Below are 13,729 nucleotides of genomic sequence, written 5' to 3' on the forward strand. Positions count from 1 at the left end.
CTTTATTCGAAATATAATACATTTACTTATAATGTGTAACCACCCACCTGATAGTTGTTGTCAATGGGTTCCACCACAGGCCTTCCCATTCTTTTTAGCATGAATGCATAGCAGACACAGATAGTGAGCAGGGGCAAAAGGTAGACAGCAAGAAACGTATACAATATGAACGCTTTCTGGTGCAAAACTGTAGGGAATGCTTCTATGCAGTACGTCTGGGGTCCATACCAGTAACCACTGCTAAGCTTTTGGTACATCGCAAATGGGACAGATAATACAAGAGAGCCTGGAAGGAAAATCAAAAAGGCCAAGTCATTAAAGACAAACTCTAATTAAACCAAAAAAAGGGGCAAGAAGCAAAGTGAAAAAAAAATGCTAATAACGTGATGATGATATGGTAGATGGTATATTATTTCAGTAGACAAAAATAAAGTTTTACATACCTTACCCCCAAGTGATGGATTAATACAGTATATATTGCGGCAAGCTGATATTATAACTCTTTGAAAGCTGCCAGTAGGGCTCATTTACAATGGGGGTCAAGGTGCAAAGTGGAAAAACAGGCAAAAAGCATCAGGATACAAGACATAAGGGAGTATCTGTCAGAAAGTACAAAGAATCTCTGAGTCTGTATGAGCTGCACTCTGCACCCTATAATAGCTTTGTAATCCCGTCCAGGGCATAGGGTTCTAATTGCACCTGTCATGGGGTCATGTGCAAGTGCATACACTTTAGCCTCTCATTGATCTCTCTAATACAATTTGTTTGGATTAGCCCGCAGAGAGAGAGAGCCCTGTACTTACCTCCTGCATAAGACAACAATTACAGGCCCCTCTTGTCCTAAACAATGCTGCTTTCTGCACCTCATCAATTGCTCTTACAGCACTACCCCCCCCCCCCCCAGCCAAGGTGTATATAGATGAATGCCAGAACACATTCCTCACAATTCCCATTATTACTCATTTGTAAGCCTTCTAGGTCTTGAAATCTTGAGGTACGATTCTCAGCATCCTGTGACAGCTTTCAATAGGAATTGATGTTCCACAAGGGGATGTTACAAGCTCACCATGAACATTTTTTTTAAAAAAAGTATACACTTTAAAGTAATATTGACACTAAAAAACTACTACTTAATTGTTTTTCACTAATAGTTCTGTTTTTGTTACTTAACGTTCCTAAACCTGACTGTTTTGCCAACCCGGCTGCCCCTTCCCAGTCTGGCCGTTAGCATTTCTAATACTAATACTAATACTAATACTAATACTATCTAAGGAGATATATAAAGCAAATACACAAACAATGATAGTTGTAAAGACATTTTTGGTTTCTTATGGACAGTTAAACCAGTTGACAAAGTCCTGAACTGAAGTCTGCAGTTGGGTTGCAGTAAGTGGTTTGCTTTGCTTACATTACTTTACATTTTAAAGCAGCTGGAAAGCTAATTTATATTGTTTATGATGTGTAGAGATGAGAGAGGGGCCCATTCTTTAATTTCTGACAAGACTATAGTTAGTTAAAACCCAGCCATGGTGCCTGTAGAGACAAATACTGGAAATTTTATCAGCAGTAATCCCAGCACAGATCCTAAGCACTTTAAAGGAGAAGGAAAGCTACGGAGACATTTTATTGCCAATAGATTAGCTACAATAGTGCAAGCTAGAATGCTATATTTATTCTGTAGAATGTTTTACCATACCTGAGTAAAAAGCTCTAGAAACTCTCTGTTTGTTTAGGATAGAAGCTGCAGTATTAACATGGTGTGACATCACTTCCTGCCTGAGTCTCTCCCTGCTCTGGGCTCAGATTACAGCAGAGAAGTAGGGGGGGAGGAAGAGGAGCAAACTGAGCATGCTCACGCCCAGGGCAATGAGGTTTAAGCTGAAGGCAGGAAGTCTGATACAGAAGCCCATGTGTACAAAATAGAAGGAAAGAAATGCAGCGTTTCTTTTGACAGGGGACTCAGAGCAGCACTACTTTGGGGGTTTACTGGTATATTTGGATGGACCTTTCTGATAAGGCTTACTTAGTTTTAACCTTTCCTTCTCCTTTAATGAAGGCACACAGCACTTATATCATATCTAGGACTACAGTATATATATTTTTTCTCCATTTATTTTCTCTTCCACAAGTCTTAGGGGCTGATGCAGATTTCTTTATTTACATAAGCCAATTCATTTTGGGGAAAAAGTTGTGGATTGCCAGGGGGTTTACTAATCCTATGAGGTATATTTTATTTGGTTGATTATGTATTCTTCTGTATGCAGAGGGATCCAGAAGCTTGAACATCACATATGCCATAGAAACTAGAGTGGCTCATATACAACAGCACTGCCAGGGGACCTAATTATTATACCTCAGAAGCACTGCAACGAATGGTTAAGCATCTGTTTGTATTTACATCTCCAGTAACATTAAATTTAGTTAAGAAATATTGCACACACAAAATCAACTGCATACTCAATTTAGGTCAGTAGTCAAGTCGTGAAAGCTATGCTGTGCAACCTTTGTCTGTACATCTGTACCCTTCTGGAAATACCAACTGGTGGAATGTCTTATACCTTCATTAATAAACAAGGAAGAAATTTATCATTACATATGGGGTACCTTAAAAAAGCACTAAGTTTGCACCAGACTTGGAGCCACAGCAATCAATCAATCAATTAGTTGTTTGCTTTTTAGAAGATGACCAGTAAGTTTTCCTTGATGATTAGTTGCTATGGGTTACTATGCCTTGTGAATATAGATTATTAAAATACGTTTACCTATCCAGATACCAAGGCTCACTGCCATGGCCATTCGAGGGGTCCGGTGGCGCAGGGATTGCAGTGGATAGACTGTTACGTAGCATCGGTCAACACTCATAGCTGTTAGGGTTATACAGGTTGCTTGTGCAGTGACCTAAAAAAATGGATGTTTATCATCTGAAATACACATCTGTATATATCATGAATAAAAAATGTGATCCATAAAGAAAACAGAAGATGAACATTAAAAATTTAAGGCTCTAATACTGTTAGATGCAATGACATTGTACGTTTCTGTTTAAAGCCCCCAATAGCACAGAATAGTAGAAATAGCTAATGTGTTAGAGAAAAGTGTTATGTGGATATGCTCCAGTTAAATGGAACTGGAGTCCTCTTTATTATTGCATTCTTTTAATGCTGTAATTTGATTAAATGTTTCTGATTTTCCCCTTCAGGATAACACTGAGCATACCCCTCTTCTCCAATTGTAAAATTAATTGAAAAAACACCTATGGCCACACCATGGGGTCGATTCACTAAAGGGCAAATTGTCACAGGGAAGACTTTGCCATACCTCGCCCAGCTTTGCCAGACACAAATGCGATACGAATACGCTAATTCACTAAAATATGAAGTTTCGACCCAGGCGTCGAATGCTGGCGACTTGCATGGCTGTGCAAGCATTTAATAGCGAAGATGCACTAGGGATCTTGCACTTAGGTCAATTTGCATACTTTGGGTAATTTAAAGTGGTATGGAGGTCTTTATTATAAATGTTGGTGCAAATGCTTGAAGATACCACTTTTTATTACACATGTCCAGGGAACCTTAATAAAGAAAGGAGAGTTAATATAATGCCTTACACATGAGCCCACTGCAAAATGAATGTTCCATATGTTATGAACTGTCTGGAGAAAACCAGTTACCCAAAAAAATTAAAGTCAGGACTTTTTCTGGTAATTTCGCTTCAAAAAAGGAAAAGTCGCCAACGTTTCTGGAACTTTAATTCATTTTCGGCACACAGGATATAATTGAACAGATGATTGAGGAAGAACTAGCTTCTTTTTCGCACTTTAGTGAATTTGCAGAGTAGCAATCGTTCGCCAGAGCGAAAAGTCATCTGACGATAGAGTGTGAATGAACGCTAGCGACGGCCACGTCCGCTAACCAATTGGCGCCTGCGCTTGTTAGTGAATTGCCGATGTCCCTGCGGGTGGCAACGCAGGTGATAAGTCGCTAGCATTAGCCACTTCGCTCTTTAGTGATTCTGCCCTCATGGCTTTTGCATCCAATCTTCCTTATTTTTTTTTAGTAACACAGTAATGCCATTGCCACAAGCAAAAGCACTTTGAGAATAAATTCCCGTATTATTTGACAAGATATTTAGATCACTTTATTTAATTTACTGATCTGCATCACTTCTCAGTGAATCTAACAGCATGATTACTCTAAAGTACTTATAATATTCATGAGCAAACCCTGCAGCTTGTCTGAAGAATAAGAAGCTAATTTGAAAAAGATTAATAATCTTGGCACCTCCAAACCTGCCCTAGGGTTTCTATGCTGCAAATTGTGGCAAAATGTAAACATGAAAATTATTAAATCTGTCCCATAGTAACATACATAATTTTATCTGTCACTAAACGTGTGACATCACTAATGTCAGTCTGGTGATCATATTTTTTAAAATAACAGAATCATTATAGAAAATATTTGTAAAATATTTAAATCTCTTTAAACCTACAGACTAGGCTCATGCACATGCATGTAAATATACATACTGTACCTTCATCTTACATGAATGCTAATTATGTGGCATCTTAAGAGGCAGAGGCTTTTGCACCCCAGGCGACTTATTGAGCAGTGCAATTATACGGATTCCAATGATTACATTGTTTATGCAAACATCTTTGAATAATATTGTTTTAAATTATACCTCTTTTTCCACAAGACATTAAATAGGAAGTAATTATAGTAAGAGTAATGCTTCTAAGCTTGAACAGGAAGGTCTGTGCATTCTATAAACCCTAGAAACTGAACTGTATAGATGTAGATAAGCTAATTTCCCCAAAATGACACAGATACAGATGAATGAAAACCTTTGCAGTACTTGTACTTATAAGCGCTGTTGTATGGATGCTACCCTATATTCAGGGATAACATCTAGCTATGATGATTAAACCCTATTGTACTCTGTAATCCTTGTCTGTTATCCACCATTTATTCCCTGTTTGCTATAACTGCAGTAAAGCACTGCGTATCTTGACAGCGCTATATAAATAAATGATGATGATGATGATGATGATGATGATTGCATGGATGGCATTCTCATTCCTGTTTCGTTTTATTATTTTAGTAATTGGCTGGAAAAAAGTATTTGACAGTTGGTTTCATATTGGATATAGAGTGTACTGACTCTCAAAATATTGCTACTGTTCTACAAGGAAGAAATGGGCACACTTTTCACCCACAAATACATTATGACCCCTATTTATCCAAATGCAAATTTATACAAAGTATTTAAATAAAAAAAGTCTGACCAAACTTGAATCAATGACTGGATTATTCTTTATTAAAAAAGCACAATTTAATTGGCTCGGGGACAAACTTGAGAAAATCGAATGAAAATTTTAATCGCTGAATTTTTTCGTGCTTTTTCTCAAAATAGTTGGATTTTTGGGCTAAATCCAGCGCAGACCACATAAACTTCCAAATAGTATAAGGACCTCTCCCATTGACTTAAATACAACCTCGGCAGTTCTGAGATGGAGGATTTTTTAGATTCTTACTTTTTCCATCCTCGGGTATAATATATTGCAAAACATTTAAGTTTTTATTTCACAAAAATGCAGATTTTATAGCAATTTTTCCCAGTTTTTTGCATTCGGACTTTAATAAATAACCCCTTAAGTATTGTGTGCTTTCCATACAGCAGTCAAATTTCCTTCAGTTTCATATATACTGCAATTTCAAAGTTATAAGGTCAAGCCAGATACTTTAATTATTTGGAAATAACATACTACATCTAAAAGCTTCCTTAATATTCATCACACAATCATACTTTGTTGTGAATTGTACAACTAAGACCTTATCAAGGTATGGGACCTGTTATCCAGAAAGCTTTGGACCCATGTTTTTCAGGATAAAAGATCGTTCCATCATTTGGATCACCATACTTCGGCTGAAAAACATTTAAACATGAAATAAACCCAATAAGATTGTTTTGTCTTATGTACAGTATAGAACAACCTGTAATCTTACCCATACTTACATTATATACAGTATATATATAAATATATATTTTTTATATTTAGAGTAGTAACTTATAGTATATTTATATGTAAATTATTTAAGTGCAAAATTATATAATATTCACATTGACATTTTCCCCACACAACAAACGAAGACTTACTACTTTAATATTACATGTAGACCCATTGGTCTTCTGTCTTCTTGTCAAATCAGGTTTGTGATACACATTTTGGCACTTAATTCCCCAAGGGTGGGACCCAAAAGCCACATGGACTAGTAATTCCTGGCCCATAGTCTATAACTATTTCCCATTAACCTTTAAGGTCAAGAACCCTCTGATGTCCTTAATACCTCAGTTGTGCAGCAGAGATGTGCAGTTTCACAAAACTACTCTTCTCCTCCAATCAACATCATGGGGGCCATGCTGAGATGAATTTGAATTAATGTGAAATGAATGAATAGGCTAGGAACTGAATAGAAAGATGAGTAATAAAAAATAGCAATAACAATATATTTGTAGTCTTACAGAGCATTTGTTTTTAGAAGGGTTCAGTGACCCCCATCTGAAAGCTGGAAAGAGTTAGAATAAGAAGAAGGCAATCATTGAGGGCATCATGATGAATAGTCAAAAGCTTTAGGAGCAGTATTAACTGCATCTGGATCTACTGCTAATCTAAACCCAAGCCACTAGTCCAGTAGCGTAACTAGATATTACCGGGCCCAACAGCAAATTATTTTTCAGGCCCCTAAAATGTCTAGAGGTTGACCAATATTTATTAAAATGATATATGAATTAGGGCCTATACCTCCTGGGCCCCCTGCAGCTGCAATAATAAAATACATTTGACAAATCCGGTGCACTGATTTCTGATTCATGTAAATCACAGTTAAAGTGTAGGAGCATTTGATGTGAAATAGCACTTTATGAGGAAATGGCAAAGAGTGAAAAGCTCTATAATCCAGGTTAACTGCAACGATTTCGTTTGGTATAACCAGTAACATAAAAGGATGTTGCACCTGAAACTCAGGTTAAACATAACCCCTAGGAATTAGCACAGAAAAGTATATTATAGTCCTTTTATAGCCCCAAAACTCCACTGATGTATGCAATACTATGCCCGCTAGGCTGGTAGAGCATGTCCTCTTAAGCTTCTTGTAATGGGTTTTAAATATAATTGGAAAAATGTAGGAGGAGATAAAAAGAAATTTATATTACAGTGTATACACCACTTTGTTTAAAAATAGCAAAAACCCCAGGTCCTGTACATTCTGGATAACAGGTCCCATACCTATACTACAATGCTGTACAAACACAGGTGCTTTGTACAAAATACTCAGCTGTTCGGAATGAATTGGATGTTTTTTTACCAACATGTCCTACACTTGCTGAATAAAAGTATAAAAAACACTATATAATAATATTAGGGGGCACATTTACTATTGGTCGAATATCAAGGGTTAATAACCCTCGATATTCGACCATCGAAGTGAAATCCTTCGACTTCGAATATTGAAGTCGAAGGATTTACCGCATTTCGTCGTTCGATCGATCGAAGGAAAAATCGATCGAATCGAACGATTCGAAGGATTTTAATCCATCGATTGAACGATTTTCCTTCGATAAAAAAATGCTTAGAAAGCTTATGGGGACCTTCCCCATAGGCTAACATTGGTGCTCGGTAGGTTTTAGGTGGTAAAGTAGGTGGTCGAACTTTTTTTTAAAGAGACAGTACTTCGACTATTGAATGGTCGAATAGTCGAACTATTTTTAGTTCGAAACGTTCGATTCGAAGTAGTAGTCGAAGGTCGAAGTAGCCAATTTGATGGTCGAAGTAGCCAAAAAAAAAAACTTTGAAATTCAAAGTTTTTTCTAATCCTTCACTCAAGCTAAGTAAATGTGCCCCTAGGTGTTACATATGTATTATAGATATCTTTGTCAAGTGATAACACATTACTATCAATGACAATAATCACATCAATATCAGTATAATGTGAGGCTGTGAGAAATTGTTCATGTCTCTACATCTATATTTGGTTCCAATATCCAAAAATAAGGTTCCAGGAAAACTTACAATTTTTCAATCACCCAATATCTTATCATTACCAACAAAGAGTTGACTGGCAATGTTAAAACTCCACTTATATATTATATATATATATATATATATATATATATATATATATATATATATATATATATATATATATATATATATATATATATTTGGTTTTTTTTTGTTTTTTTTGCAGCTCTACCTTCTTTATATAACCTTTAGGTAATTGTATCTCATAAGGCTTATCCCTTAGGGTGCAATTACTTTTACAGGGAAAATAACATACCTGATATGAATGTCATGCTTAACTGAAATGACAGTACAGAGTGTAATCGGTTAGACAATAATTCAAAGCTTACCTGCTGGAGATAGTTAACGCATCTGCACATGAAATCTCCAAATACCCAACTGGGCAACGGGTACAGAGTGGCAGTAAAAGGCACACAGCATACAAGGAAGGTGATATCTGTAGTGGCAAGGTTGGCTGGAAGGATAAGACATAGAATGATTGGGATAATTATCTTTCAGAATTCAGTATCCAGAAAAACAAGAATGGAATGCAAAACATATGCTATAGATGTACATAAACAATCCTTATTACAACTTGGATGTCAGATATAAGAACTCATTTATTAAGTGCAGGGCAGGATGCAATCTGCCATGTTTTTGAATTTTGAATCTTGCCCTGCAGGAAGCAAAACTGCTGCATGTCACCTAGAAACCTGTGTTTACCCAGGTACGTGCCTGGCACCCCCATGTTTTGCAACCTAGGGGTGCCTTTTCTACCTACTCCTAGTTCCGGCCCTGCCTTTTGTAATAAATATATACACATTCAAACATAGCCTCAACATGGTTAAAGAAGCTCATTGGCAAAATGCAGGCAGACCTACTAAAGTAACAAGTACCCAGGGTCGGAACTAGGAGTAGGCAGAAGAGGCATGTGTCTAGGGTGCAAAGGTAAAAGGGAACCAGGCAAGTACTTCTTCTGCAGCTTTGCCTAGTTTGGACCCTTATGTTTCCCCACCTGCAACGCATCTTTGGAGGTGTACTCCTCTGCAAATGCGCGCACACTGTTATGCACATGCATACGAATACAAGAGCGCGAGCACAAGAAAGTGTTGGCATGCGTCTGTTTTTTTGTACTTTGAATACTAACCTTATGAATGTAAATGCGCCCTGGTATTAACTGTGTTTTAATGAGTTTGCCAGGCCTGGATTTGTGGGCAAGCCACAAAGGACACTGGCCCAGAGTGGGAATGAGCTGAAGGCTGCAACTAAACCTGTTTACACATCTGAACCTGCCCGCTGCCACATCTGGACCTGCGCACCTTGTCCCCAGAGCTGGCAATCGGGGGAAATGTTAAGGAGGTGAGTGGTGGGACTTTGTGATGGGGGTTGTGAGCAGGTCAGGGTGTGCAAGTGGGTTGTGGTGTGAAGGGGGTGAGTGTACAATAGATTTAGCAACAGAATCAATAACAATCAATTGCTGATGGGTTGTTATGGGTAACTGCACCGATGCAATTTAGCACTTATGTTAGTACATCTACCTTGATTTGGCAAGGTTGAATAAGAGAAACCAGAATTTGCCAGGTTTAAACACTAATATCCACAGAGTCTTATACTTAATAAGATTTAGGGAATACTGTCTGTAAGAAACATAAGGTAGTCTTTATCTATAGTATCAGTCATCCTGCATTAATTTTTCATCAGAGATAACTTCACTCTGTGGGGCAGATATAGTAAAAATCAAGTTGGCGTTTTTTCTTGATTAAAATAAAAACAAGGTGAGAAATGCATACACAGAAAGTATTTTCTTAAACCTTGAATAGTCAACCTTTAATAAAGAAAAAATGTGAAAAGTTGCAAGAAAAAAAAACTTGCCACGTGAAAGCTGGTACTCCATTGTAGGAGAAACTGAAAGAGCAGTTTGACAGTAGCTTAGGAAGGAATATTTTGTAAATGTTTCCATTACATTAGTTCCATTAGTGATAGAGACAAGTTTTAGGAATTATAGCACTATGTGGTTACACAAAAATAGTTTACATACTTGATATTAACATCAACATATTAACATCAAACATTTAAGCCAATGTCTTCATTCCTAATGAAGTATCAGGTGGGATATAAAAGATATTGGATAAATGTTCTCTAAATACAATTATACTTATATGCATATGTCAAACTTTCCAACAAAGTATTTGCCAAGACTCCCAGGTAGCTATGGGATAAAATAGGTAGAAGACATTATATGGTGCATGAGTGTAATTTATGCTACTTTATTATATACACTTGATTTACACTTTATGATTATATCTTTATAATACACAAAAGCCATGAATATCTTGTAAATGATATCCTTATAAACGGTGAGTTCTGATGTCATCAGTTATAAACGGTGAGTTCTGATGTCATTTCTGTCACATGACTCACTGAAACTTGTGTATTATAATAAATAAAGTACCCCCTGTTGCAAAATATGAAGATATTAGAAGTTACCTCGGAGTTCCATGACCTGTATAAAAACACTCGGCCTTCGACCTCGTGTTTTTATATGGTTATGAAACTCCTCAGTAACTTATAATATCCTTATATTTTACAAGAGGGGGTACTTTATTCCCTATATATAGCATTATGATATACACTTGCTTTTAAAAATCCAAATAAATTGTGTGTTCAGATGCTCTGTGAAGACAGAGAGTAATGACGCATAGTACTTTGTATCAGAGCCACTTTGGAGCACTTCAGAACCCACAGCCACTCATCCTTCTTAATATACGCTCAAATTTGTACATATTAGGGCAGTGTACTAAAAAACCCAGGTGTGATAATGAATCACCGACTAATTATAGAATAGACTCATTTCCAGAATTACTAGTGTCATAAATGCTATCTTTTTAATTATTTTATTAATTGGTTCTCTATCCTTCCCAGATAAGCAACATCATGTTTGTTGTGTAAAATGGATGAAAACACTTAAAATAAAAATAAACTATATTTCATTTAGTCAATACAATATGTTCTATTTTGCATTTTGTATGGCTCAGAATGTATTAAAGGAAAACTATACCCCCCAAATGAATACTTAAGCAACAGATAGATTATATCATATTAAGTGGCATATTAAAGACTTACCAAACTGTTATATATACTGTATATTTGAGTAAATATTGCCTGTTTACATTTCTTACCTCAAGCCCTCATTTTATGATATTCTCTGTGCTGCCTCAGAGATCACCTGATCAGTAATACTTCAGCTCTAACTGTAAAAGGAAAAAGTGTGGAAGCAAAAGACAGCACTATTTAAAAAATGGTAAACCCTTGTTAATATTATATTGTGGGGAGGAGGTAAATTTCTGTCACAACTTATTAATTCAATTAATTGGCATTCTCAGCTTGTGCTCTATATTCTCTATCTTGACATGAGGCCCCAAAACAAGTTTAGGAGCTGAAAGCAAGAAAAAAAAGGAATATAAAGTACAGGTATGGGGCCTGTAAGAATCAAATAATTGATCTTTCTGTAATTTATATCTTCATACCTTAAGGGGCACATTTACTATTGGTCGAATATCGAGGGTTAATTAACCCTCGATATTCGACCCTAGAAGTTATATTCTTCGACTTCGAATATCAAAGGATTTAGCGCTATTCGTTCAATCGAACAATCGAAGGAATAAGCGTTAGATCGAATGATTAAATCCTTCGAATCGGCCGATTCAAAGGATTTTAATCCATCGATCTAATGATTTTCCTTCGATCAGAAATTGGCTAGAAAGCCTATGGGGACCTTCCCCATAGGCTAACATTGATGCTCGGTAGGTTTTAGGTGGCGAAGTAGGTGGTCAAAGTTTTTTTTGAAGAGACAGTACTTCGACTATTGAATGTTCGAATAGTCGAACGATTTTTACTTCGAATCATTCGATTCGGAGTCGAAGGTCAAAGTAGCCAATTCGATGGTCGAAGTAGCCAAAATTTTTTTTGAAATTCTAAGTATTTTTTATTCTGATACTTCACTCGAGCTAAGTAAATGTGCCCCCAAGTCTACTAGAAAATCATGTAAACATTAAATAAACCCAACAGGCTGGTTCTGCTTTCACATAGTATACATTATGGGGGTTATTTACTAAAATCCAAATTTTTTAGAGATCTATTATAGCCCAAGGCTGCTTAAACTCTGAATCTGAAAATACGCCATCTCAAACCTGCCAAGGTCCTGTAGAAATCAATGACAGATGTCCCTTTTACAATTGGAAGATATCATAATCTTCGCTGTACAATAGTCAGCGCCGGATTTCAATGTGGGGCGCCCCTAGTCCGCGCGGTCCGACCAGGCGGCCGCACGGTCCTAGCGCCCACCTCACCTCCCCTTCCCAGCGCGCCGGTGAAAAAACGCCGGCGCAGCTGCTGTAATTGAATGGGGAAGCACGTGTCCCCACAGTGCGGCTGGGCGGCGTGCCGCCCCTATTTTTTTGCCGCCCTAGGCCCGGGTCTATGCGGCCTTGCCGCAAATCCGGGCCTGACAATAGTCCGAAAAATGTGTGGTTTTCGGGAATGAAATACGAAAAATTCGTATGATTCAAATTTTTTTACGATTTTATTGAGTGAAATTTGCTTTATTAAAATAATGAGAACATTTTGAGTTTTAGTACATAACCCGCTATATCTCAGTTTGATTAAGTACAAGGTACTGTTTTATTATTACAGAGAAAAGGGAAATCATTTTTACAAGTTAGAACAATCTGCTTATAATGAACTTTATAGCCTTTTCATAATTTGGACAGCAAACAGAAAGCAAAACAAATTGGATTATTTGGATAATATTGAATAGATATTGAACAGATATTATTCTGCATTTATTGTGCTTTACACCTGTTACATTGCACACATATTGTTTGTCTTTTTATTTATTCAGTAGCTAGGTTATACGACCCTTTTCCATCAGAGCTGTTGGTTTGAGCATGGAATAAGCTAATTCAAGATCACACATATTACACAAAAGTAAATTCTTTATGCGAGCATTATTCCGTTTCATATTTCTTTTTTGCCGATTGACATTATTCATAGGCGTTCTGAAGATTAGAAAACAATGCCAGTGCGATGCAGGAAAACAAAGACGATCTATAAAGCTTTTTGTTGTGTGTGAACACCTTGAAGCTGAAGATGAAAGGCTTGGGAAGAACTTCTTTAAAACATGCAATAGAAATGTTCATGGAATGAGTCAGAAACAGAAAAGAGGAACATCTAATCCATGCATCCTCTGACTTGGGTTTTCAAGTAACCATATATTTCATGGTTTATCATTCCAAAATGTATTTATTCTGCAACAGAGTTTGGTAGAAGCAAAAAGCTTGGCCAGTCACCATTCATTGGAACTGCCCTCACATTAACATTTTCTCATATCCTGTAGCGGGTAAAAAAGCTGCAACCTTGCCGAAAATTCTGTGGATGCCTAAAATCATAATTCAGGGATAAGTAAACCTTACAAATAAGTGAATGTTAAATTAATGAGGGTGCTATTCTAAGAACTTTTGCAATGTACATTCATTATTTATTTATTTTTAATTCCAAGATATTAAAGGATATATGCGCTGTTAACATGTATGAAGTTTGTTACAACAATGCCACTTGCTGGTCAAAAAAAATAGACTTTCCTAACCTTTTTCCTAAGCAGAAGAGCAGCCT

The 13,729-nt window shown here is 36.8% G+C and overlaps 1 protein-coding gene across 1 annotated transcript in view; it reads right to left on the reverse strand.

The window, feature by feature from the left end:
- LOC108704875 (G-protein coupled receptor 54) overlaps positions 1-13,729 on the reverse strand; it is a 28,477-nt gene that overhangs the window by 1,858 nt on the left and 12,890 nt on the right. Inside the window, exons 2-4 of the mRNA XM_018241582.2 lie at positions 8,410-8,534; positions 2,763-2,898; positions 48-286 (exon numbers count right to left, since the gene is read on the reverse strand). Of these exons, the coding sequence (XP_018097071.1) occupies positions 48-286; positions 2,763-2,898; positions 8,410-8,534 (500 nt within the window). The remainder of the gene's footprint in view (positions 1-47; positions 287-2,762; positions 2,899-8,409; positions 8,535-13,729) is intronic.

The sequence above is a fragment of the Xenopus laevis genome, chromosome 1S, assembly GCF_017654675.1.
Source record: "Xenopus laevis strain J_2021 chromosome 1S, Xenopus_laevis_v10.1, whole genome shotgun sequence".
In the NCBI taxonomy this organism is placed as follows: domain Eukaryota; kingdom Metazoa; phylum Chordata; class Amphibia; order Anura; family Pipidae; genus Xenopus; species Xenopus laevis.